Genomic DNA, 25,896 nt, shown 5'->3' on the forward strand with positions numbered 1-25,896 from the left:
CTAAGAAAAATAAAATTATCCTCATCTAAAATGTTGATAACAAGAATTTTGTTTCAACCAAAAGACAATGGTCACGGTCTAAAATGTTATGGTATTCGTCAAAAATGGGTTTCTTCCAGTTAAAAGAACATGGTCACAACCTAAAATGTTTTGATCTTTATGAAAAAACCTTTTTCGTCGTCGAAAAAAGGACGCCACTTGAGAAAAGAAAACACAAAATGAACTTAATTTATTTGTTTTTATTTACTTATAAACTAAATAATTCACCCTTATTCCTGAAGTCGCCCTCGCCGTCGCTTTTTGTCGCTTTTCGTCAGTCGCCACTAATTGGTATTCCGTTCGTCGATATATTCTGCTATCGAAGAAAATCGGTATGGTGTCGCTTTTTGTCGCCAACATCGTCGCTTTTTGTCTCCTTTAAATTTACCAGCGACGAGTTTAGTGTTTAATTTTTTAAGAAGTTGTTTAGATTTTTTAATCGAACAATTGAAAAATAAATTTAAAAAATGGAAATTGGTAAGAGGTAAAGTGACTAATCTTCAAAAATTACAAAAAATGGGAAAAAATCATTATATATAGCAGTTATGGTCATCACATTCAAATCATAGAAAAGAACACTGTACAATTAAAGTAAACGTGTTGATTTTCAATTCCATTTATTTTTAATAGAAATACTTCAAGGCCAATGTATTTTATTTAGCACCAAACTTAGGTAACAATTGTGTCGAACTTTGAATGATCCTTGGACACATAATGTCAACGTCGTTCCAATTGTATATGCCGGATGTTGTTATTGTCCTAATCATGGCTGAATAAGGAGGTTGAATCACGATAACAAAAACAACAAATTTCAATATATTGTTTACAATTTTAAGAAGTCAAAATCAGCTCATAAAAGAATCGTATGGCATTGGTAAAAGTGGCAATTATTTATTCTTTCAATTGTCCTGAAAAAATAATTCAAATCCAGAGAAAAAAAGGTTCAAATTTAATTGCGTCACCTATGAGTGATTGTGAAGTGGATAATTCATCCGAGGAACGCCGATATGAGACAAATAAGACTATAGTACCCACCAAAGTTAGGAATGGAAGTCAGTCAAATGGATCTTCGCCATCTATTAACAAAAACAGTTTATGATGCAGTTTAAAAACTGATGTGCGTGGTATTTTGGGTCTGGAATATGTTATCAAGATACTCAAGTCATCTTTGAACAATTCTCCAGCTATGAATGCGCGAGTTTGTTTGAGATGCATTTGCTATGCAGTGCAGCGTTGCTACTACGAAATTTTATTTTGGACCAAAATTTTTCCAAAATCGGACCAAAATTCCCTCCAGCGGACCAAATTTCCAATTTTGAAGAAAAAGGCTTTAAAAAATATTTTATTGTTGTACTTATTTCTTTTATTAAAAAAGTATAGTAAATCAGAAAGGACTGTGGTTGACATCAAAACATCGACTTTTCAATTTTTTTTTAATGTGAAAAAATGACTTTTTGAAAAGGTTGAATTTTAAAGTCAATTGTAGTTGACATCAACGCGAATTTTTATTCGATTTTCTGTGATTGAAATGGTATCTAATCCCACACTAAAAAAAAGCTTTTACGGCTCCAAAGATTTTGTCTTTACGCTAATGATTTCGGTATTGATTCCCAGCTACACTCAAAAAAAAAGTGAACTCTCTATTTCACTAAAGCCAATTTAACATTAGTTAAATTAACTAAAAAACAGGACAAAATTATACACAAGTTAAGCATTAAGATTTACTAAATTCGTATTTCTCACAACATAGTTCATTATTTATTATTATTTCTTTAAATTTGTAAATTTTACTATAAATGCGTCAATCATGAACTTCCTATGTCACTAAAGACATTCTTGCAATTTTGAACTCCAATTATTTCCTTCAAACTACAAAATTTTCTTTAACAAATGAAAAAAATAATTATGTCTAATAAATTTTCTTGAATTTGTCGAAAAATATTTACTTATTTTTGTGATATTGGCGTGATGCCAGCGTTTGTAATACTGTTTAGTTAAAATTTTCTAAAAATTTAAAAAATTTTCTAAAATCAAAATTTTCTTCCTGGTGGGTTCACTGTTTTTTCAGAAGCAGAGATTTGAAGTGAGGACACATTTACGTCACAATTCTCTTTTACTGCAAGTGAAAATTATTTTGTTTCAAGTAAAAAACGACTTTAAAAAATGTGTGTGAAAACATCTCTTATTTTAAACGCTTTTAGTTTTACAGTCGAACTGCAAAACGTCAACAATATTAAAGACGATATCATTAATTTTGAAGATTTTTTCAGAAATATTAAAGCCATTTTGACTTTAGTAAAACGAAATTTTCTTTCTGTTAGGATACTTAACTATAAGGACTTCATTGAAAAGTTTATAGACAAGGAAAAAACTTTATTTCAGAGAAATAATCAAAATTCTTATTTTAAGCACATGGAATCTTTGACTTCACAACAGTGCACATATACTAATGAATATGCGATAGAAATTTTAAATACTAGAAACAATTTATAAATTTGACCAAATTTATGAAAATGGACCAAAATGGGCCAAATTTCGTTTAGTCCGACCATCGGACCAAATTTAAAAATTAGAAATCTTTTGGACCAATTTTGGTCCGATCGGACCAAAATGGCAACGCTGATGCAGTGTCATTTGGAGAGCTGCAATCACCATAAACATATGATTCTGACATCTTAAAATTTTGTCGAAATAAAAAAAATTGTAATCAAATGGATTTAACCTTCTTGTTCAGCCATGGTCCTAAAATAGATATCTAAATCATTTCCCGAGTCAAATTTATCATTTATTTTGATTTTCCAAATCCACATTGGATTACAAACAAACAGCATTTTAAACATAAATAATCAGTTTTGCACATTAGCTGATTGTTTTCTTTCACGATGATCCTTGTGCCATTGATCTCAGCCTCCTCGCCATTTTTGTAGTTTTGGAAGCTTTAACTGCCCTCGAATATATATCCAAATTTTTTCCGCGTCAAATTAAATATTTTTGCTTAATTTTCCGACTTAGAATTGCGTCAGAAATAAAAATATGTGAAGCCGAAAAACTTAAAATTCTTTTTTTGCACATCAGCTGATTGTTTTCTAGTGATATCGGCCTTTTATTACCGAGTATTGTAATTGGTACAAAAAGTAATCGTCGTCGTCGCCGTCGCCACTTCGCAGGAATACCAAATGAATGACGAGATGACTTAAAAGCGACAGACGGCAAAAAGCGACGGCGAGAGCGAGGGCGACTTCAGGAATAAGGGTGATTGTTTATTTGTATTTATAATTTCGTGCAAGCAACCATCACATAATTTTACACACTCTATTTTGGTTAAATTTCAACAATTTTTTTTTTACAAAGACAAAATTTATGGTTTTCGCGACAATTACATACTCTAGACAAGCATTAAATGGATGCGGCAACCATGTCGAAACATGTTTTTTCTGTGCGTGCGCTTCGTTGGCTAGGAATCAATACCAAAATTTTTAAAGTAAAGACAAAATCTTTGGAACCGGACATGCTTTTTTTCAGTGCAGATGTTTAATTACAAATGCATGCTTGGTGTAACCCCATTCAAAATGATGTCTTCCATGCCTTTGTTATTTTGTATTTCGTTAATAGTAAGTACCCATCTCTGACTCATACGTTTCGTATCGAACAAGTGTATCTTGATCCATTCAAACAGCTTGTTTAGTTAGTACCAAATGTCTCTCGTAGCACGACGAATGTGTCGCAGGTTAGCTAAGATTTTATTTATTTTACAAGAACAATAACAAAATTAAAAACCCACTCGTATAACAACGCACATTGCAATGTCCAGAGACACGACTGTTTACACCACATTTTTTTTTTGTTAATTTGTGTGCGCGAGGTTTTACATATAAAGTGACGTAGACAAAAGTGAACAAAGAAGTTTGACCGTGTTTCACATAACCGCCCTCCCCTCCCGCAAAAAATACACGGATTGAAGCCTTGTTTTAGATATCTATAAAAAAAAATAAAGTGATCAGGACAAAGGGAGAGAGAGGAGACAATCTCTTTTACTATTGTCTTCATATTTCAGACAAAGAATTGCTTATAGTAATTAAACAATATTGAATGGTATTCAACATCATAGTAAATTAATTTCAAAGTAAACGAAAGAAAAATAAATATGTTAAATACCTAAATGAAGTGCGTGTATGAGAATTTATATTAGAATTTATATTAGAGAAAAAAAAAACAAAACGTAACGTTTATTATTAATCTTATCTTGCCATGTGCCAGGCTATCCACAATGGTCCAATGTTAATTTCACATTGAAAAGAAAACGAAACAAAATTTTAGTTTGAATTGTATTTTAAAGTCAACGTCATCAGTCAGTGATCATCAAAGGTCGTTGGTATCAGCCCTCCACTGTATTTGATTTAATTTTATTTTTTTTTTTCGGTGTTTTGTGATACACTCTATGAACTTGAGGAGAAGAAAAAAAACATCACCCAAATTCACATATTTTGCCAATATTTTTTTTATATTAAAAATTGTCCACGTATGTATAAATATTTTAATTATATATATTTTTTTTTGTTATTGCAGCCAATGTGCATATGTGTTACACATACATGTATATCTACCTTGACATATAGCTACTGTCATTTATTTTTGCTGTTTTTGTTGTTGTTAATGTTGTTCACCCGTTTTTATTATTGTGTTGAATTGATTAACACCAATAACTTTAACAGTTCACTCTCTCCCGCCAGTGTTAATATAACAGCAGAATAAATGTGCATTTGGTGTATGTGGGCAACAAAAAACGTTTAGTGTAGTGAACCACATCACATTTACAGGGCATTATAATTTTATCTCCAATCCATAGTGGCATGTATTCAAGAGGCGAGAACGTGACATAAATGTACTGAAAAAAATATTAACCTAAGATGAAAGAGAACCACTGTGGTGCAATGGTTAGCATGTATGTCCTCATTGCTTACAAAGAGTCACCACTGTAGTTTCACAATGTACTGAATAGTCTAAGTCAGCCTGAAATATTGGGCTTGCCACTATATCTAACCTAATCTAACCCAATATGAAAGATAATAGAACCAACATTTTAAGAAGAAATTTCTTTAAAATAATGAAATTTTAATGAAAATAAGGACAATAATTTAATTAAAATAAGAAAATGTTATTTCTACATAGAATTTTGTGAAAATTTTACTTCCATCGAAAATTTTGTCAAAATTTTATTTCTATAAAAAATTTTGTCAAAATTTTATTTCTATACAAATTTTGTCAAAATTTTATTTTTATAGAAAATTTTCTGAAATTTTTTTCTATAGAACATTTTATCAAAATTTTATTTCTATAGAAAATTTTGTCAAAATTTTATTTCTATAGAAAATTTTGTCAAATTTTATTTCTATATAAATTTTTCTCAAAATTTTATTTTTATAGAAAATTTTCTGAAAGTTTTATTTCTATAGAAAATGTTCTCAAAATCTTATTTCTATAGATAATTTTATTAAAATTTTATTTCTATAGAAAACTTTCTCAAAATTTTATTTGTATTGAAAAGTTGGACAATATTTTATTTCTATCGAAAATGTTGTCACAATTTTATTTCTATCGAAAATTTTGTCAAATTTTATTTCTATAGAACATTTTGTCAAAATTTTATTTCTATAGAAAATTTGTCAAAATTTTATTTCTATAGACAATTTTATTAAAATTTTATTTCTATAGACAAATTTATTAAAATTTTATTTCTATGGAAAATTTTATTAAAATTTTATTTCTATAGAAAATTTTGTCAAAATTGTAATTCTATAGAAAATTTTGTCAAAATTGTAATTCTATAGAAAATTTTGTCGAAATTTTATTACTATAGTCAACTTTGTCAAAATTTTATTTCTATATAAATTTTTCGCAAAATTTATTTTTGTAGAAAATTTTGTGAAAATTTTATTTCTATAGAAAATTTTATTAAATTTTTAATTCTATAGAAAATTTTGGCAAAATTTTATTTCTAAAGAAAATTTTGTCAAAATTGTAATTCTATAGAAAATTTTGTCAAAATTTTATTTCTAAAGAAAATTTTGTCAAAATTGTATTTCTATGAAAAAATTTTGTAGAAATTTTATTTCTATAGAAAATTTTGTCAAAAATTTTTTTTTTCTATAGAAAAATTTGTCAAAATTTTATTTCTATAGAAAATTTTGTCAAAATTTTATTTCTAAAGAAAATTTTGTCAAAATTGTATTTCTATAGAAAATTTTCTCAAAATTTTATTTCTATAGAAAATTTTGTTAAAATTTTATTTCTATAGAATATGTTTGTCAAAATTTTATTACTATAGACAACTTTGTCAAAATTGTATTTCTATAAAAAGAAAATTGCCAAAATTTTATTTCTATAGAATTTCTAATTTTTTTCTAAAAATTTAATTTCTATAGAAAATTTTCTCAAAATTTTATTTCTATAGAAAATTTTCTCAGAATATTATTTGTATAGAATTTTTTTTTAACTTTATTTCAATAGAATATTTTTTCAAAATTTTATTTTTAGAGACAACTTTGTCAAAATTGTATTTCTATAGAAAATTTTGTCAAAATTGTATTTCTATAGAAAATTTTGTCAAAATTTTATTTCTATAGAAAACATTCTCAAAATTTTATTTTTATAGAAAATTTCAAAATATTATGTCTATAGACAATTTTATTAAAATTTTATTTCTATAGAAAATTTTATCAAAATTGTAATTCTATAGAAAATTTTGTCAAAATTTTATTTCTATTGGAAATTTTGTCAAAATTTTATTTCTATTGAAAATTTTCTCAAAATTTTATTTCTATTGAAAATCTTGTCAACATTTTATTTCTATAGAAAATGTTGTCAAAATTTTATTTCTATAGAATATTTTCTGAAAATTTTATTTCTATAGAAAATTTTCTCAAAATTTTATTTCTATAGAAAATTTTCTCAAAATTTTATTTCTATAGAAAATTTTGTCAAAATTTTATTTCTATAAAAACTTTTGTCAACATTTTATTTCTATAGACAATTTTCTCAAAATTTTATTTCTGTAGAAAATTTTCCCAAAATTTTATTTGTATAGAAAATTTGCTCAAAATTTTATTTCTATAGAAAATTTTGTCACATTTTATTTCAATAGAAATAGAAAATTTTCTACACAAGGAAAAAAATTTCCGTAGTTAAAATAACGCTAAATTTGACTTATTTTTATTGTAAACAAATTATTTGTTAGTAGTTAAATTTTGTTACTTTTTGCGAAATTTTCCACAGCCCAATGAAATTTTCGTTTTCTTAAGTATGTCTCAAATATTTTACGAACTAAACGTGAGTATAAAGTTCGATGACCGTACACATAAGTTCAATATGAACTAAAACAAATAAAAATTTTCGTACGAATCCCGAAAATAGTAAGAATGAACTACTGTATGGTTAAAATGGTCATGATTTGGCGCCAATGATTTTCTTCTTAACTTTTAGTTAATATTTTCTTCTATTAGAGGGTGCAATTTCCTGAACTGTAGTTAAAATGTACAACATGGCATTAAATTTTCCTAGTTTTAACAGCGCTTTGGGGAAATCTCAAAATGTGTACCAAAATTTAGTTCGAGTTAGTTTATTCTTCCTATAAATCAGTTTACTTTTTTTTCGGTGTAAAGAAAATTTTCCCAAAATTTTGTTTCTATAGACATTTTTTGTCAATTTTATGCCTATAGAAAATTTTTGTCAAAATTTTATGTTATAGAAAATTTTTGTCAAAATTTTATGTCTATAGAAAATTTTATTTCTATAGAAAATTTTATCAAAATTTTATTTCTATAGTATATTTTATCAAAATTTTATTTCTATAGAAAATTTTGTCAAAATTTTATTTCTATAGAAAATTTTGTCAAAATTGTAATTCTACAGAAAATTTTGTCAAAATTTTATTTCTATAGAAAATTTTGTTAAAATTTTATTTCTATAGAAACATTTTTTCAACATTTAATTACTAAAGACAACTTTGTCAAAATTGCATTTCTATAAAAATTTTATTTCTATAGAAAATTTTCTCAAAATTTTATTTCTTATAAAATTTTTTTTTCAAAATTTTATTTCAATAGAATATTTTTTCAAAATTTTATTTTTATAGACACCTTTGTCAAAATTGTATTTCTATAGAAAATTTTGTCAAAATTTTATTTCTGTAGGAAATTTTCTCAAATTTTTATTTCTATAGAAAATTTGCTCAAAATTTTATTTGTATAGAAAATTTTCTCAAAATTTTATTTCGATAGACAATTTTATTAAAATTTTATTTCTATAGAAAATTTTGTCAAAATTGTAATTCTATAGAAAACGTTGTTAATATTTTATTTCTATAGAACATTTTTGTCAAAATTTTATTACTATAGACAATTTTGTCAAAATTGTATTTCTATAAAAAATTTTCTCAAAATTTTATATCTATAAAAAATTTGCTCAAAATTTTATATCTATAGAAAATTTTCTCAAAATATTATTTCTATAGAAATTTTTTTTCAAAGTGTTATTTCAATAGAATATTTTTTCAAAATTTTATTTTTATAGACAACTTTGTCAAAATTGTATTTCTATAGAAAATTGTGTCAAAATTGTATTTCTATAGAAAATTGTGTTAAAATTTTATTTCTATACAAAATTTTCTCAAAATTTTATTTTTATAGAAAATTTTCTCAAAGTTTTATTTCTATAGACAATTTTATTAAAATTTTATTTCTATAGAAAATTTTGTTAAAATTTTATTTCTATAGAAAAGTTTTGTCAAAATTTTATTACTATAGACAACTTTGTAAAAATTGTATTTCTTTAAAAAAATTTCTCAAAATTTTATTTCTATAGAAAATTTTCTCAAAATTTTATTTCTATAGAAAATTTTCTCAAAATGTTATTTCTATAGAAAATTTTCTCAAAATTTTATTTCTATAGAAAATTTTCTCAAAATTTTATTTCTATAAAAAATTATGTCAAAAAATTTATTTTATAGAACATTTTGTCAAAATTTTATTTTTATAGAACATTTTCTCAAAATTTTATTTCTATAAAAATGTTGTCAAAATTTTATTTGTATTAAAAAATGGTCACGAAAAATTTTATGACTAATTTACCTTAGAGACGTGTTAGAAAACATGAGCATGAATAAATTCGAGAGCGTTATTAAACTCTTAACATCCCAGGTGTCACTAAACACACTCACGAAAAAATTATTTTCGTGACTCACGCACGACTTTTGGTTTGATAATAACGCTCACGCACACTCACGCCGTTGCATCAGCGTGACTCACGCTTGAGTCACGAAATTTTTCGTGATTCACGACAATTTCGTATCACCTTCACACTTCTAATGGAAATACCCCTTAAAAAATAAAACTTTTTGCTTAAAAAAAAAACTTTGGATTAACTAAAATATTGAAGTTATTTTAACAATTTTAGATCTTTTTAAAGTTTTAAAATTTTTGCAAATTACACTAAAAAATGTTAACCCATCATGAAAACATTTAGGTTAATTTTGGATATATTTTACTAAACTATATTGCAAACGCCGAAATGATAACAAATATATACGGTGAAAAGTTCTGCCGGACCAATGTAAAATAATAATTGTTTTCATTTTATTTTCGCAAATCTCTTATGATCTAATAAAAATACGTAATCAGAATTTAACAACAACCTAAACACAAACGCAATTAGTCATCCCATATATATATATATATTAAAATCCAAGCAAATGCATGCTTCGGTCATTTATAGCAAGAGTGTAATAACTCATTGGAAGAAGAAATTGAAAATATACAATAATTTCTATTTCAATCATTAACAAATAGAATATCTAAATATACATGATATATATTGAATGATTGATTGAGTGAATCAATTGCGAAATTCCCCAAAATAAGTATTTAATTTTGTGCATCCCAAAAAGTCGTAATTATGACAATTTATTTCCCAATATACGCCAGGTTATATATACCATATATATCATTTGGCCTAATTAAAATAATACTTTTCTTTATTTTACAAATGTGGTATATAACACGATACATTGAAAAAAACTTATCCAGTTTCATATATTTTATGCGGCTCTTTGATGAATTACAGTGGTGACTTTGATGTGGAAGACAAAGAACTTCCAGAACAGCCGAAGAAGTTTGAAGATTCTAAATTCGAGGCATTAAGAGGGTTGCCATTTACTTTTCCTTTGGTATTACACTTAGAAAAAAGTGAACCTTACTTTATTTACTTATTTTTGTGATATCGGCGTGACGTCTGCGTTTGTAATACAGTTTAGTTAAACTTTTCTAAAATTAACCTAATATTTTTTTGAGTGTAGAGAAAAAAAAACAAATTAAAATCATCTAAAATCGCGTTATTGTTTTTCAAATTAAAGTATCTCCAAAACATGTACTCAAGTTTCGAAAAACGTTGACATCTATTTTACCTACGAATATAAAAAGAAGTCATTCAGTGCCAAGTCAGGACTATACGGCGGATGACCTATCAACTCGCTGTTTTGCAGTTGTTTGAGCCGATGTGTGAGAGCACGCATTGTCGGGGAGAAAATTTTTAATTGCAACACAAAACCAATCTCACAAATGAATAGTACCGATTATTTTTTAATTGCATCAATTAATTTTTTAATTGACTGTCAATTAATTTTTTAATTGATACTATGATTGAAAACATTTCATTTAAAAATTAATTGGTTCAATCAATTTCGTGATTGAAGACTAAAAATATTTTTTTGTGTGTAATACTATATACGGCCGTAAGTTCGGCCAGGCCGAATCTTATTACCTTCCACCATGGATTGCGTAGAAACTTCTACGAAAGACTGTCTTCCACAATTGAATTACTTGGATTGTGGTAATACTTACCGACGGTAAGGTATCTTAAAACTTCTTAACATCGTCTTCTAAATTGTAAGTTAGTCCATACGTTGTATATATTAGACAAAAAAGGTATGTATAGGTAAGTCTACAAATAATTACGAATCGATATTGACTTTTGCACGGTACCTAGAGAGTCAGAATTGAATGGGGGCTATATACAATTATGAACTTGATATGGACCAATTTTTGTGTGATTGGGGAACGATTTATCTGAGGGCTATAGACCGATAGGCATGGTTGTTAACGGCCATATACTAGCAGAATGTACCAAATTTCAACTGACTCGGATGAAATTTTCTCCTCCAAGAGGCTCGAAAACGAAATCTCGGGATCGGTTTATGGGGGGCTATATATGATTATGGACCGATATGGAGCACTTTTGGCATGGTTGTTAAATATCATATACTAACACTACGTACCAAATTTCAACCAAATCATATGAATTTTGCTTCTCCAAAAGGCACCAGAGGTCAAATCTGGTGATCGGTTTATATGGGGACTATATATAATTATGGACCGATGTGGGCCAATTTTTGCATAGTTGTTAGATACCATACACTAACACCATGTACCAAATTTCAACCAGATCGTATGAATTTTGCTTCTCCAAAAGGCACCGGAGGACAAATCTGGGGATCGGTTTATATGGTGGCTATATAATTATGGACCGATGTGGACCAATTTTTGCATGGTTGTTAGATACCATATACTAACACCATATACCATATTTCAACCGAACCGGATGAAATTTGCTTCTCTTAGAGGCTCCGCAAGCCAAATCGGGGGATCGGTTTATATGGGGGCTATATATAATTATGAACCGATGTAGACCAATTTTTGCATAGTTGTTAGAGACCATATACTTACACCATGTACCAAATTTCAACCAGATCGGATGAAATTTGCTTCTATTAGAGGCTCCGCAAGCCAAATCTGGGGATCGGTTTATATGGGGGTTTTACGTAAAAGTGGTCCGATATGGTCCGATAGCTTGTTTCGTTCGGAAGTTAGAGTGATTTCAACAGACGGAGGGACGGACATGCTTACATCTGCTCAGAATTTCACCACGACCCACAATATATACACCGAAAAAAAGTGAACTGTTTTATAGGAAGAATGAACTACCTCGCACGAAAATTGAACTAAATTTTACTCCACATTATGAAATGTCCACAAACCAGGAAATTTTAATGCCCTGTTGTACTTTTTAACTGCAGTTCACGAAATTACATCATCTCATAGAAGAAAAAATTAACTAAAAGTAAAGGAGAAAATCATTGACGCCAAATCAAGACCATTTTAGCCATACAGTAGTTCATTCTTACTATTTTTGGGAATCGTACGAAAATCTTCTTTTGCTTTAGTTCATATTGAACTTATGTGTACGGTCATTGAACTTTATACTCACGTTTAGTTCATAAAATTTTTGAGACATACTTAAAAAAAAGTAAGATTTCATTAAGGTGTGGAAAATTTCGATAAAAATAATAAAATTTAACTACAAGCAAATACATTTTTTCCAATAAAAATAAGTTAAATTTAGCGTTAGTTTAACTACGGAAATTTTTTCTGTGAATATACTTTATGGGGTATTAGAGCAATATTTCGATGTGTTACAAACGGAATGGCGAAGTTAATATACCCCCCATCCTATGGTGGAGTGTATAAAAACAAGCCTTGTATAAATCGAATCGTGGAAGGACAATATGGCTTTACTAGAGTGACCGCAACTTATATGGGGCAAAAAAATGTCGGAATCTTGTTCGCCTTAACCCCACAAAACGAATCCCCTTTCCAGATATTGGGATAGCCAAAATTTTAGCCTGATTAAACGACGTTAACACGTTAGCTCGTTAACACGTAACGACGTTAGCTCGTCTCTCAAAATTTGAAAAAAAAGAATAACCCGAGAACGGTAAACAATAAAAACACGCACGATATCACAAACGATAGCTTATTCTGTCCTTAAATTTTATGTTATGAACAAAATTGTCAATTGTCAAAATAGTCAAACCGAGTTACGCCAGCCTTTAGCTTCGAAAACGCGACCTGGTGCCACTAGGAGCATTCGCCTCAACCCCACAAAACGAATCCCCTTTCCAGATATTGGGATAAGCAAAATTTCGTTTTGTGGGGTTAAGGCGAACAAGATTCCGAAAATTTTTTTTGCCCCATATACACTCAAAAAAAAGTGAACTCTCTATTTCACTAAAGCCAATTTAACTTTATTTTAGTTCATAGAATTATTATATATAGAGAAAATTTTCTTTATTCTAATAGTTTTTGCGTACGTTAGTTAAATGAACTAAAAAACTTGAAAAAATTAACACAAATGAAGTAAAAAGTTTTACTAAATTCGTACATCTCACAAAATAGTTCATTATTCCTATAAATTTGTAAATTTTATTACAAATGTGCCCATCATGAACTTCGTATGTCACTAAGGACATTCTTGCAATTTTGAACTCCAAGTTTTTCTTTCAAACTACAAAATTTTCTTTAACAAGTGAAAAAAATTAATTATGTCTAATAAATTTTCTTGAATTTGTCGAAAAATATTTACTTATTTTTGTGATATTGGCGCGATGTCAGCGTTTGTAATACTGTTTAGTTAAAATTTTCTAAAAATATTAAAAATTTCTAAAAATAACTAAAAGTGTTCATCAAAGAGGTCTAATTTTATACATTTTTTACTGATTTATTTTTTGTTTTAGCGACTAAACTCGAACTTAGTACCCACACAATCGCCTTGTACCGAGGTCATTAACCCTATAATGTAAACGTGTATTTTTCATTTCTGCATAAATTTGGTAATGGAGAAAAATAATAAGAGAATCTCGTCACTATTAAAATAATTTTCTAAAATCCAAAGCGCTAAAATCCAAAGCACAAAATAAAAAACAAAAAAAAAAATCATAAACCTATCCATCATATTTGTCGAAGACATTTATTTGATATAGCCAAAAACATACCTTTTTAAGATGCTCGAAATATTTTTAAATTTATTTCTCTATACGACTTATGAGCGACATCAGCATAATCACATCTTCTATTTTTATATTCTCATACAGATCATCATCATGTATGAATTTGGTACTAAGTACATTTGCAATTTGAGTGAAGTGTGGATATGTAGTGTGATTGAAATAGTGCGGTAATAGAAACTCTCGCACTGGTAAAAATATTTAGAAATACGGAAATAGAAAACTAGTATTCCGTTTTTTTTTTTTTTAAATCTTACAAACCAAAAATGGAAACTAATTTCTCTTTTTCTTTTTACTTTTCGTTTCAGAAATAAACATTGGTATCGGATTAATATTAACTTAATACAATAAAAATTCTAAAAGAATTAAACCAAAAAAGGAAAAAACAAAAACAGAGAACCCTCTCTCTAGGAAGTTCTCCATTCAGAACCACCGGTAAAATTCCATCATAATTTTTCTAATAAAAAAAATCAAAGCCATTTAAACAAAAGTGTATATACTAAAGACATAATAATGCCTGGTGAGGCGGTACAAGTTATCTCCACATCGGAGGAGCACACTTTTATCCTAAATGAGGATTCTTTAAGTGAGGTGCTGATGCGTGAAGAAGTCAAAGATCGTTATGTATGTGTGGTTTCGGTAGCTGGAGCATTTCGCAAAGGAAAAAGTTTCCTTTTAGATTTTTTCCTCAAATACATGTACTCCAAGGTAAGTTAAATAATTTGACATTGCCATAACTTTTATTTGACTAATACTTTTCTTTCGAATATTTTTTTTCTTGCAGTATGTACGTCATGATGTCACCGATTGGTTGGGTGATGAGAATAGTCCTTTAACTGGATTTTCTTGGCGCGGTGGCTCCGAACGTGATACCACCGGTATTCTTATGTGGTCAGACATTTTCCTGCACGATTATCCCAATGGTGATAAAATTGCCATTATTCTATTGGATACCCAAGGAGCCTTCGATAGCCAGAGTACAGTTCGTGATTGTGCCACTGTATTTGCTTTAAGCACCATGTTGTCCTCAGTGCAGATATATAACTTGTCACAAAACATACAAGAGGATGATTTACAACATTTGCAACTTTTCACAGAATATGGTCGTTTGGCCTTGGCCGATTCGGGTAAAAAACCATTTCAACGTTTACAATTTTTGGTGCGTGATTGGAGTTTTCCCTATGAGGCTGAATATGGTGCATTGGGTGGCGATCAAGTTTTAAAGAAACGCCTGCAAATATCCGATAAACAACATCCCGAATTACAATCGCTAAGACGTCACATTTCTTCGTGTTTCCAAGAAGTTGCCTGTTTTCTGATGCCACATCCTGGTCTCAATGTTGCCACAAATCCCAACTTCGATGGCCGTCTCAAGGATATAACACCAGAATTTAAAGATAGTCTTAGAGTTTTGGTACCCATGCTTTTGTCTCCAGATAACTTGGTCTACAAGGAAATCGGTGGTCAACGTATACGTGCCCGTGATCTCATACAATATTTCCAATCGTACATGACCATCTATAAGGGTGATGAATTGCCCGAACCCAAGAGTATGTTGGTGGCTACTGCTGAAGCTAATCACTTAACAGCCATGGCTGCTGCCAAAGAAATGTACAATCAACTAATGGAAGACGTTTGCGGTGGCACTAGACCGTACTTAAGCACTGGACATTTAGATGCCGAGCATTTGAGAGTGAAAGATAAGGCAGTGTTCCAGGTAAGTGTGGAAATGAAAATTGATGGTATACAATGATGCCCGATTTGTACCGGGGCCACATTTTATACCATGGATGATAAATAGCATTCTTGAAATAGTACTCAATCAGTTTCGAAAAAGTACTTTTCTAAGCCAAGAGTAAAGTTACAAGATTTTATTTCTATAGAAAATGTTGTCAAAATTTTATTTCTATAGAAAAATGTTGTCAACATTTTATTTCTATAGAAAAATGTTGTCAAAATTTTATTTCTATAAAAAAATTTTCTCAAAATTTTATTTCTAGAGAAATTTTTCTCAAAATTTTATTTCTATAAAAAATTTTCTCAAAATTTTATTTCTATAGAATATTTTGTCACAATTTTATTTCTATAGAAAATTTTGTCACAATTTTATTTCTATAGAAAATTTTGTCATAATTTTATTTCTATATTATTTTTTTTTTCAAAATTTTATTTCTACAGAAAATTTTGGTAAAATTTTATTTTTAAAATTTTATTTCTATAGAAAAATTTTCTAAAAATTTTATTTCTATAGAAAATGTTCTCAAAATTTTATTTCTATAGAAAATTTTATTCCATAGAAAATTTTGTCAAAATATTCTTTCTATAGAAAATTTTGTCAAAATTTTATTTGATAGAAAATTTTGTCAAAATTTTATTTCTATAGAAAATTTTTCAAAATTTTATTTCTATAGAAAATTTTCTCAAAATTTTATTTCTATAGAACATTTTCTCAAAATTTTATTTCTATAGAAAATTTTCTCAAAATTTTATTTCTACAAAAAATTTAGTCAAAATTTTATTTGTATAGAAAATTTTCTCAAAATTTTATTTCTATAGAATATTTTGTAAAAATGTTATTTCTATAGAAAATTTTGTAAAAATTTTATCCCTATATAAAATTTTGTCAAATTTTATTTCTCTAGAAAATTTTGTCAAAATTTTATGTCTATAGAAAATTTTATCAAAATTTTATTTCTATAGAAAATTTTGTCAAAATTTTATTTCCATAGAACATTTTTCTCAAAGTTTTATTTCTTTAGAAAATTTTGTCAAAATTGTATTTCTATAGAAAATTTTGTCAAAATTTTATTTCTAAAGAAAATTCGATCAACATTTTATTTCTATAGAAAATTTTCTCAACATTTTATTTCTATAGAAAATTTTGTCAAAATTTTAAAATCGATTCTTAAATGATTGTAAAAGTGGAAAGCTACACTAGTTTACAAAATAATTTTTTTTCATGTACGTTTGATAAGATGTGACTTTTCTAATATATTTTGATCTGCTGAATTCGAAAACAAAATTAAAAAAAAATTATGGAACATATTTTGTTCGATTTGTCATTTTTGATGATTTTTTTTTTTGAAAATTTGCCCTTTTTGCATCGATATTTTTTAAACCACTTAACTTATCAATACCTTTCATGTAAGTGCTGAGCGCTATAATCGGACATTTCTAACTCGAGATATAATTTGTTTAGTGAAAAAAAGCGAAAAACTAAAACTAATAGGATATCTCAAAAAAATAAAAATATTTTTAAAATTTTTTTCGAATTCAGCAGATCAAAATACATAAAAAAGTCACCTTTCATCAAATGTACATTTTCAGTGTTAACTAGTGCTATTTTTTCAAAATTAAAAAAAAAAACCTTTTCAAAATTTGAAAAAAAAATTAAATTCGACTTTTTTAAAATTGAAAAAAAAAATCGAAAAGTCGACTTTTTTATTCTAGTTACAGTATTTATTCTAGTTACCATACTTGAGTCAAGCCGTTACAAAACGAAAAGTTAAAAGGGGAATGTGAGCTCTTCTTAATTAAAAAAAAAAAATAAAAAAGTTACTAAATAAAAAGTTCACTCTTCAATAATCGTAAAAGTAGAAAAGCTATTTTTTTCAAAAATTTATCGAAAAAAAATTTTTTTTCTTGGAAATCAAAAAGTCAACTTCGGCAAGACTCGAATAGTCAAAAGTTGGCTTTTTATCATTAAAAAATTTAAAAGTAAAGAATTTGAATAACATTATGATACAATTTTAATTTTTGTTTCGAAAATGATATTATCCAATTGGCAAACATTAAATATCATTGGGAATTATTACATATGACTATTAAAATTAATTAATCCTATGTTTTTTCTTGCAGTTTCTGTCAAAGCGCAAAATGGGTGGTGAAGACTTCACAGAGAAATTCCGTCAACAATTGGACACAGATTTGGAAGAAATGTATAACAATTACAAATCGCACAATGAAAGTAAAAATATTTTCAAAGCGGCCCGTACACCGGCTGTTTATTTTGCTGTTGCTGTTATTTTCTATATTCTAAGCGGCATTTTCGGCTTAGTGGGCATGTACACATTTGCCAATTTCAGCAATTTAGTTATGGGCATTGCTCTACTAACATTGGCTTTGTGGGCATATATAAGGTAAGATTAATATAAATGTTAAAAAAGCAAATGAAAAAAAAATCCATAAAAATTTAAATTTTACATAATTTGTCTACGAATATTTTTGATTAATGGTTGATGAAATTATTAAAAACAAATTAATTTTATATAATAAAAATTCATCGAAACTGTTTCAATAAAAAAATTGTAAATTTCCCAAAATTAAAAACATATAATTTTCAATTTCAATTTATTTCAAACGTCAATACATAGGAAGCCTAATAAGGCCTATAATACATGTATTGTAAGATTAACTACTACGACTAAGTTGTAGTATAACTAATTTAATAGTAAATTTCTTATCAATGATAAATACATTACAATTAAAACTTGGTCCCCCAACCACAAAGTATTGCAAAATTAAATAATATAAAAACCCAATAACCAGCTCATTTATTAAGAAAATTGTAACTCATTAAGAATGTGTGTCATTTACATGATCCAAAATATTACTCTTGTATGATTGGTAAGAAAAGGAAAAAATTCTTAGTGAATTAGGCAAATGATTCCAAAAGCGAAGAACTCGAATCAAAAAAGACTTTTCATATATCGAGGAATGTATCATAGGGACATCAATTTGAACATTACGCGTTGAATTTATAAATGAAAATTTATTTACAAGAACTTCTGGTTTTCTAGATTGCATAATCTTAAAAAAATGAAGAACAGTACGCAGATTCAAGCAATTTCGAAAAGTGCAACCAAGAAAATCAGAAGTACATGAATGAATACGATCGTGATCATACCATTTAACATCATATATATAGCGGACAATTCTGTGGACAATTCTCTCTAGCCTATCTAAATTGTAAGACCATGTTCCAGCCAATTTTTTACGAATATATCTCGGAGTATAAGCCCTCAATTGGTATAACTTTCTTAAAGTGAGGCAAATACGATTTGATAAATAATTTAAATGAACATCAAAATTTAGATTCGGGTCAAGCATAACCCCAAGACATTTAAGAGAATCCACGTAATCAACTATCTGATTATTGATAATAATTTGAGGGCATAAAGCATTGCGAGTTCTTGTGTGGAAATGCATAGCTTTAGATTTAGCTGGGTTGATCATTAATCCATCATCATTCATTATTCCTATAAAGTTATTAATATGATCATTGATTAAAGTTTCAGAAGCGTTTGGTCCTAACAAAATAAAGATATCGTCAGCGAATACATAAGGCTGACAAAATGTATTCTCTATCTGAGATATGATATCATTAATATAGGACAGAAACAATATTGGTCCCATAACGGACCCCTGAGGCAAGCCTGATGTAACAACGCCGATACTAGAATTAACCCCGTTAAATGACATACTGCCTTCTATCAGAAAGATAAGAATAAATTAATTTGCAGGCCGTTCTAGAATAGTTTTTTCCCTAATTGCTTCAGTTAAAGAAAGTAGTGCAGAAGTCGTATTAAAATTCTTCCTAAAAGCAAATTGGAAAGTATGGAAAAAAGAATAACTATCATAATACTCCAGGATCTGACATTTCATTATATTCTCAAGTATTTTCGACATAGAGGGCAGAATAGTGATCGGTCTTAAATCGTTGCTCATCCGATTTCCATTTTTAGAAATAGGCACTACTCTACCTATTTTCCAATTCGAAGAAAATTCAGAAACCGTAAATATGGTGTTGATAATATGAAGAAGCATGGGAGAAATTAGTGGAAAAATCTTTTTTATGAAACTAATAGGAATGGCGTCATGGCCTAATGCATTTGACTTTATAGCATCAACAGCAAAAACTAGTTCATCAATTGTGACAGATCGAAAGGAAAATGATTCAATATTTTCAACAAATTCATCAAAATCAATATTAGAACTATCATTGCTAGGAACAAGATTGTCCAAAAAAGTTGTAGCAATAGACTCAATTTTAATTTTGTGGAAATTTTCTAAAAAAAAACCTTCGACGAAGTATTCGATAAAAAATTAATTTTGATAATATTTTCCACAAATATTAAAAATAATAATGAAATTGATTGTTCGACAAATTTGTTGACAAATAATCTTAAAATCAAATAATATAATTTTTTGATAAAATGTTGATGACATTATCTATAAAAATTTAACTAATTTTATAAAATGAAAATACAGTGAAACTGTTTTATTTCAAAAAAATTTTGTTAAAATTTTGCAAAAATAAAAACAAAAAATTATTTTTTTGTGGCAATTTTCTAAGAAATAAAAAATCATAACGAAACGATTATTCAAGCTCGAGGTCTGATTGATTAGTCGTTTCATATTGATAAAGGTCGAATAAAAAGAAAATTAATAAATTGAAATATAAACAAACTATTAACAAACAATACATTTCGATAGAAATTTAATTTTGACAAAATTTTCTTAAAAATTAAATTTTAGCATAATTTTAAAAAAAAAATCGATTGTTTGACAAATTAGTTATTAACAATTAAACATTAAACTCAATCGATTTTTTGTCTAAATGTTGATCATCTACATAAATTTAACTAATATAATAAAACGAAAATTGATCAAAACTGTGTAATTAGCAAAAATATGTTTAATATAAAATATAAAAAATAATATTGATAAATAATACATTTCGACGAAGTATTCGATTTTCGATTTTCATGAAAATTAAAAAGAAATCTACGAAATCGATTGTTCGACAAATTCGTTATTAACAAATAAACTTCAAACTAAATAAATTTTTGAAATAATCTATACAAATTTAACTACTTTTATGAAACGAAAATTCATCGATATTGTCTATTAAAAAATAATTAGATAAAATTTTGTGCTCAAATAAATAATTTAAAATAATTAAAAACAGCAGTTCCTCTACTTCGAATAAATTTGATTTTTTTTTTTCATTTTGGAAAGTTTGTTTCCTTTGTTTGATTAAAAAACAAAAATTACTTTTTTGTTAAAATTTTCAAGAAAAAAAGTAAATAAATAAAAAATTGAAATAAAAAATATTAATAAAAAATAAATACATATACATTTAATTTTGACTAAATGGAAATTAAAATTTTGGCAAAAGTTTCTAAGAAATCGATTTTTTGACTAATTTGTTATTAACAATTAAACGTTAAACTCAATTGATTTTTTGTTTAAATGTTGATCATCTATACAAATTTATCAGATTTCATAAAACGAAAATTCATCAAAATTATTCGAAAATTCATTAATAATTTTTTTGATGAAATTCAACTAATTTTAACGAAAATTCATCGAAATTCAATTTAATTTTAGAAAAAATTAAATAAAAATTAACTATAATGTTGTGCTAAATTAAGTAATTTTAAATAATTAAAAAACATCAGTTTCTCTACTTCGAATCAATTTTTTTTTTTTTAATTTTTGAAAGTTTGTTTCCTTGGTTTGATTTTCAAAAATAAGTATTCAAAGTGAACTATCTGAATTTATTCTGATAATTGGTTGATAGTTTTGCTGCAAGTAGATGATGCTGATGATGAATGTGGTAATTCCGAAACAGCTGTACATCCAACCATCTTGCAGTCCATAGGGCTTTGCCCAAATAAATTTGACAAACATTTTTTCCTCTGTTGGTTAAGCTACACTTGTAGTTTAGTCAAAGTATGGTTTTAAGCTGAAATCAAAAACAACAAAATGATTGAAGAATAAACCAACAATAACAAAACAAGACGAATTTTAATTGAATTAAAATAAAAAACTATTCAATTAAAAATATAAATGGTTCAACAAATTTTTTAATTGAAACAAATATCAATCACAAAGATTAATATTATCGATTTTTTTTTAATTGCAACAAATAATTTTTTAATTGACTTCTGTGATTGATACAAACAACAAAATATTTTTCTGATTCAACCCCATAATAATTGATGCAATTAATTGGACATACAGAAAATACTTGATTAAAAAATTAATTGATTTAATTATCAACTTTAAATACTAAATAAATACAAAATACTAAATAAATACAAAATATTTTTCTGATTCAACCCCATAATAATTGATGCAATTAATTGGACATACAGAAAATACTTGATTAAAAAATTAATTGATTTAATTATCAACTTTAAATACTTTTTTTAATTGAATAAATTAAAAATTTAATTGATTGATGATGATTGCAAAACTCAATTAATTTTTTCTTAAATACGTAAATATTTTCAATTTCTTTCTTAACTGACTTACCCCCATTTTCATAAAGCTCCGTTAGTGTCCCGTTAGCTAATGAACTTTTAAACGGTGCTATGGACATATCTGTCATCTTGCCTGTAACATATATTCCGTATTGCAGATACACACAAAAAAAAATTTTTTGATTTCAATCACGAAAATCGCGGATTCAATCATTTTTTTAATTGAAATGTCTTCAATCACGAAAATGATAGTATCAATCACCCATTTTGATTGAAAACCAACACGATTTTTAATTAAAAATTTAATTGACTTTTGTCACGGAATCAATTAATTGTGTGATTGAATCAATTAAAAACTTGATTGATTTTTAACATAAAATTCAATCATAGTTTTAATTGAATCAATTAAAATTTTAATTAATTTCGCGACAAAAATCAATCAACTATTTGATTCATTCAATTAAATAATTAATTGAAATTGGCTATAAATTTCGATCAAAAAATTTATATATTGCGACCTCAAAATCGTATTTAGTTTTTTTTTCTTTTGAAATAAAAGAAAATATGTGTTTCTTATAAAACATATTTAATATTTTATTATTTTTTGAATTATGCAATAGACAGATAATTTTGGTTCTTGTCATTTGTATTTTGTTCTAACATAACTTACAAATACAACTACTATCAATAACAACTATAGGGTGAAAAAATAAATTATATAAATCATTATCTTCCTTATAATAATAACCGTGTTAGCATGTTCCTTCTAATATGTAGATGCGCCTAGATTTCCAATAAATCAGCAGCCTGTAAGCTAAATTAGTTTTTCTGAAAGTAAACAGAATAATTCGAATTTCATTTTGTTCAATTAAAAGTTAATTTGGTTAAACATTACCTGCATAGAATATCAAGTTCAATTCATAGTTCCAGGTTGCAGATTTATAATCTTCTTTTGCAGTTGTAGTCTTTTAGCATAAAAATGTGTATTAAGGAGTTCGGTAATTTAATTTTAGTAACAATTCCTTTCCAAAATTTCCACACATTAAAAACGTCTATTAAAATTTGAACCAATCAAAGACAAAAATAATGGGAAAGCAATGTAATATTTGGTATTATATTGATGATACTTTGCAAATTCTGGAAATAGAAAAAAATATAAATGGAAAATACATATATTTATTATTTTCGGATATTTTTTATATTTTTAAATCCAAAAGAAAGAACTTTTTTACCATTACATAATTCAGCTCATTAGTTTATATACCAGATATACTGCTCTCTACTTGGGTTCAAACTGAAAAAGGCAGGTAAAACAAAAATGCAATTTAATGCCAACGCTACTTCGCAACTTCAAGGTGAATCTTCCACCAAACCCATACCGCTCTTGGTTTTAAGAAAACTAGGAGTGAAAAAAATTTATAATTTTAAAAGATCAATACGGTACCCACTTTTTTATTGCAAACATATTATTATATATTTGATAAAATGATGGAGTTGATGGGATTGATTGGTCAATTTCACGAAATAAAATTGTTCACTAAAAGAAATGAATAAAAAATATATTATTTTAGTCCGTTTAATGTAAACAGGCTTCAATGGAAAGCGGTATTCACATTTCACAATTTCTTACCTTCAATAAACGTAGATTGTTTTCCATTTTTACAATGCCACAAAACACAAACAAATGCGTTCTGTCATATATTTTTTTCAAACCTTTACCACGTGGCCGTTTGTTGTTGCACAATTTATTTATTTCAACCCTTTGCTATGGTTTGTTGTTGCGTTCAAAATATTTATGCACACATTTTGAATGCAGCAGACAGAATGTCGCCAATCATGTTTTTCAATTTACGCGAAAAACAAAAACCCAACCGTTCGTTACGAGTTACTTCCACAGACTGATCTCTCCATCATACATTGTTGAATAAAAACCCATTCTCTTGTTCTCTTTTCGCTCTTTCCATTGCTCAAAATTATTCAGTTTCAATCACAAAGGTGATTGGATCAATCACATGTGTAATTGGAAACGGAAAAAATTTCAATCACGTTTGTAATTGAAAATTATTTCCGAATTGATTAAGAAATTGATTGAATCAATTAATATTTTAATTGGAAACGTAACAAATATCAATCATTTTTTTAATTGGTTTTTATTCGGATTTGATTAAATAATTAATTGAATTAATTAACATATTAATTGAATCCGTTTCCAAATTCAATTAAGTGTTTAATTGAAAAAATTTTGGTGATAATTTTTTGTGTGTAGGAGCTTAACTACTGAAAATTTTTCAGTTATATTTAACCGGAGAGAAGATATTTCCATTTTATTTTCTGTTAACTGGCAGTTAAACCCTAACGGAGCTACATGAAAATAGGCGTTAGCGTTTTTAATTTGAGTAAAAAATCGTTTGTTTGCAATAAATTGTTAATTAAAAATTAAGACATTTTCCATCACTGTTTCTATATCAATCATCTTTTTAATTGGAAATATATTGGTTATATTTTTTTCCGTGTATTATCATTTCTGTGATTGAAGACAAAAAATATTTTTTGTCTGTATCCGCTCGTAAAAAAATAAAATAATTTTGTTTTTGTTTTTTTTTTTTTTACCTTTTCAGATATAGCGGAGAATTGAGTGATTTTGGTGTGAAATTAGATGACTTTGCGACGTTAATGTGGATCAATGTAAGTCATCGGCAAAAATTTTAAAGAGAGTAAATGTTTATGGAATTTATTTAAATTTTTATCTTCTAGTTTATGAAGCCGATTTATCAAGGTTGTATGGAAAAGGGTATACAACATGTGGCCACGCATGCTGCTGAGCATGCATTAGGTGGTGGACGTGGTTCGACATCACTGAATGGTAAAGTGAAAAGTTCATGAGAATACGCCAAACATACATTGCCAAAAGATGCCCGCGAAAATAAAAATGGTGGTGGATTTGGAGGAGGAGGAGGGGCAAAGCCCAAGGCAAATAATGATAAGGGCCCACCAACAACAACAACAATGTCATCGTCATCATCATCATCATCCGCATCATTAACACAAAGCCAAACACAACAACAACAACAGCAACAAACAATGGCAGTAAATAGTAGTAATACAAAACAACAACAACTAGGAAATCTAACAACGAACAATAATTATATTGATCACAAGAAACAATCTACAAATGGTAATTCTTCAACCTCGCCAGAATGTGAAACTTATGCCGCCAATAGCAGTAATTCCTCTTCCTCCTCGACAATGTTTGCTTCAATCTGGAGTAAATTTTCAGCTACATGTAATGAAGCCAAACAACAAAAGCTTTTACACAAACAGAAAGGAGGAGATCATAAAAGTGGGGCATCATCATCATCATCTGCAGCAGCATTATTGGGAGGGGCAACAACAACAGCAGCATCATCATTTGGGACTGGGACAAATATTACGGTTTCAAATCGTAAAAAGCGAAAATCTAAGAAATCGGCAAATCAAACTTCCAATTCAGCAAAATGAATATGAATTTTTACAACACAACACAAAACAGTTGGTCTTTTTCTATGAATACAAAAAAAATGTAGTTTAAAAAAATAAGTTTTCACCCCCCCCTTCTCAAACTCTTTCCCCCTCCCCCCACAATGAAAAGGGTAAAGCTTTATATATCGAAATATGTTAGATTTAAAAGGGGAAGACTATGAATAAAATTCCACAAGA

General features: G+C 27.5%; 1 protein-coding gene and 2 long non-coding RNA genes across 5 annotated transcripts in view; 1 reads left to right on the plus strand and 2 right to left on the minus strand.

Annotated features, from left to right (window-relative positions):
• Window positions 1-25,271, plus strand: part of atl (atlastin GTPase) — a 61,556-nt gene extending 36,285 nt beyond the window's left edge. For 2 of the 3 annotated variants that reach the window (XM_075291455.1, XM_075291462.1), the window contains exons 2-6: window positions 14,239-14,638; window positions 14,715-15,647; window positions 17,789-18,069; window positions 24,819-24,885; window positions 24,955-25,271. In XM_075291455.1, coding sequence (XP_075147570.1) covers window positions 14,444-14,638; window positions 14,715-15,647; window positions 17,789-18,069; window positions 24,819-24,885; window positions 24,955-25,083 — 1,605 coding nt within the window. In that variant the 5' untranslated portion in view covers window positions 14,239-14,443 and the 3' untranslated portion in view covers window positions 25,084-25,271. Of the gene's footprint in view, window positions 1-3,731; window positions 3,767-14,238; window positions 14,639-14,714; window positions 15,648-17,788; window positions 18,070-24,818; window positions 24,886-24,954 lie in introns of those variants that run through there. The other variant, XM_075291472.1, reaches the window with a different exon arrangement.
• LOC142219679 (uncharacterized) lies at window positions 22,768-23,192 on the minus strand. Its single transcript, XR_012717700.1, has 2 exons — window positions 23,096-23,192; window positions 22,768-23,028 (listed from the first exon to the last, which is right to left on the minus strand). It is a non-coding gene; the product is annotated as an uncharacterized LOC142219679 (long non-coding RNA).
• LOC142219680 (uncharacterized) lies at window positions 23,202-23,722 on the minus strand. Its single transcript, XR_012717701.1, has 3 exons — window positions 23,664-23,722; window positions 23,433-23,599; window positions 23,202-23,337 (listed from the first exon to the last, which is right to left on the minus strand). It is a non-coding gene; the product is annotated as an uncharacterized LOC142219680 (long non-coding RNA).
• Window positions 25,272-25,896: the final 625 nt, after the last annotated feature.

The sequence above is a fragment of the Haematobia irritans genome, chromosome 1, assembly GCF_050003625.1.
Source record: "Haematobia irritans isolate KBUSLIRL chromosome 1, ASM5000362v1, whole genome shotgun sequence".
In the NCBI taxonomy this organism is placed as follows: Eukaryota; Metazoa; Arthropoda; class Insecta; order Diptera; family Muscidae; genus Haematobia; species Haematobia irritans.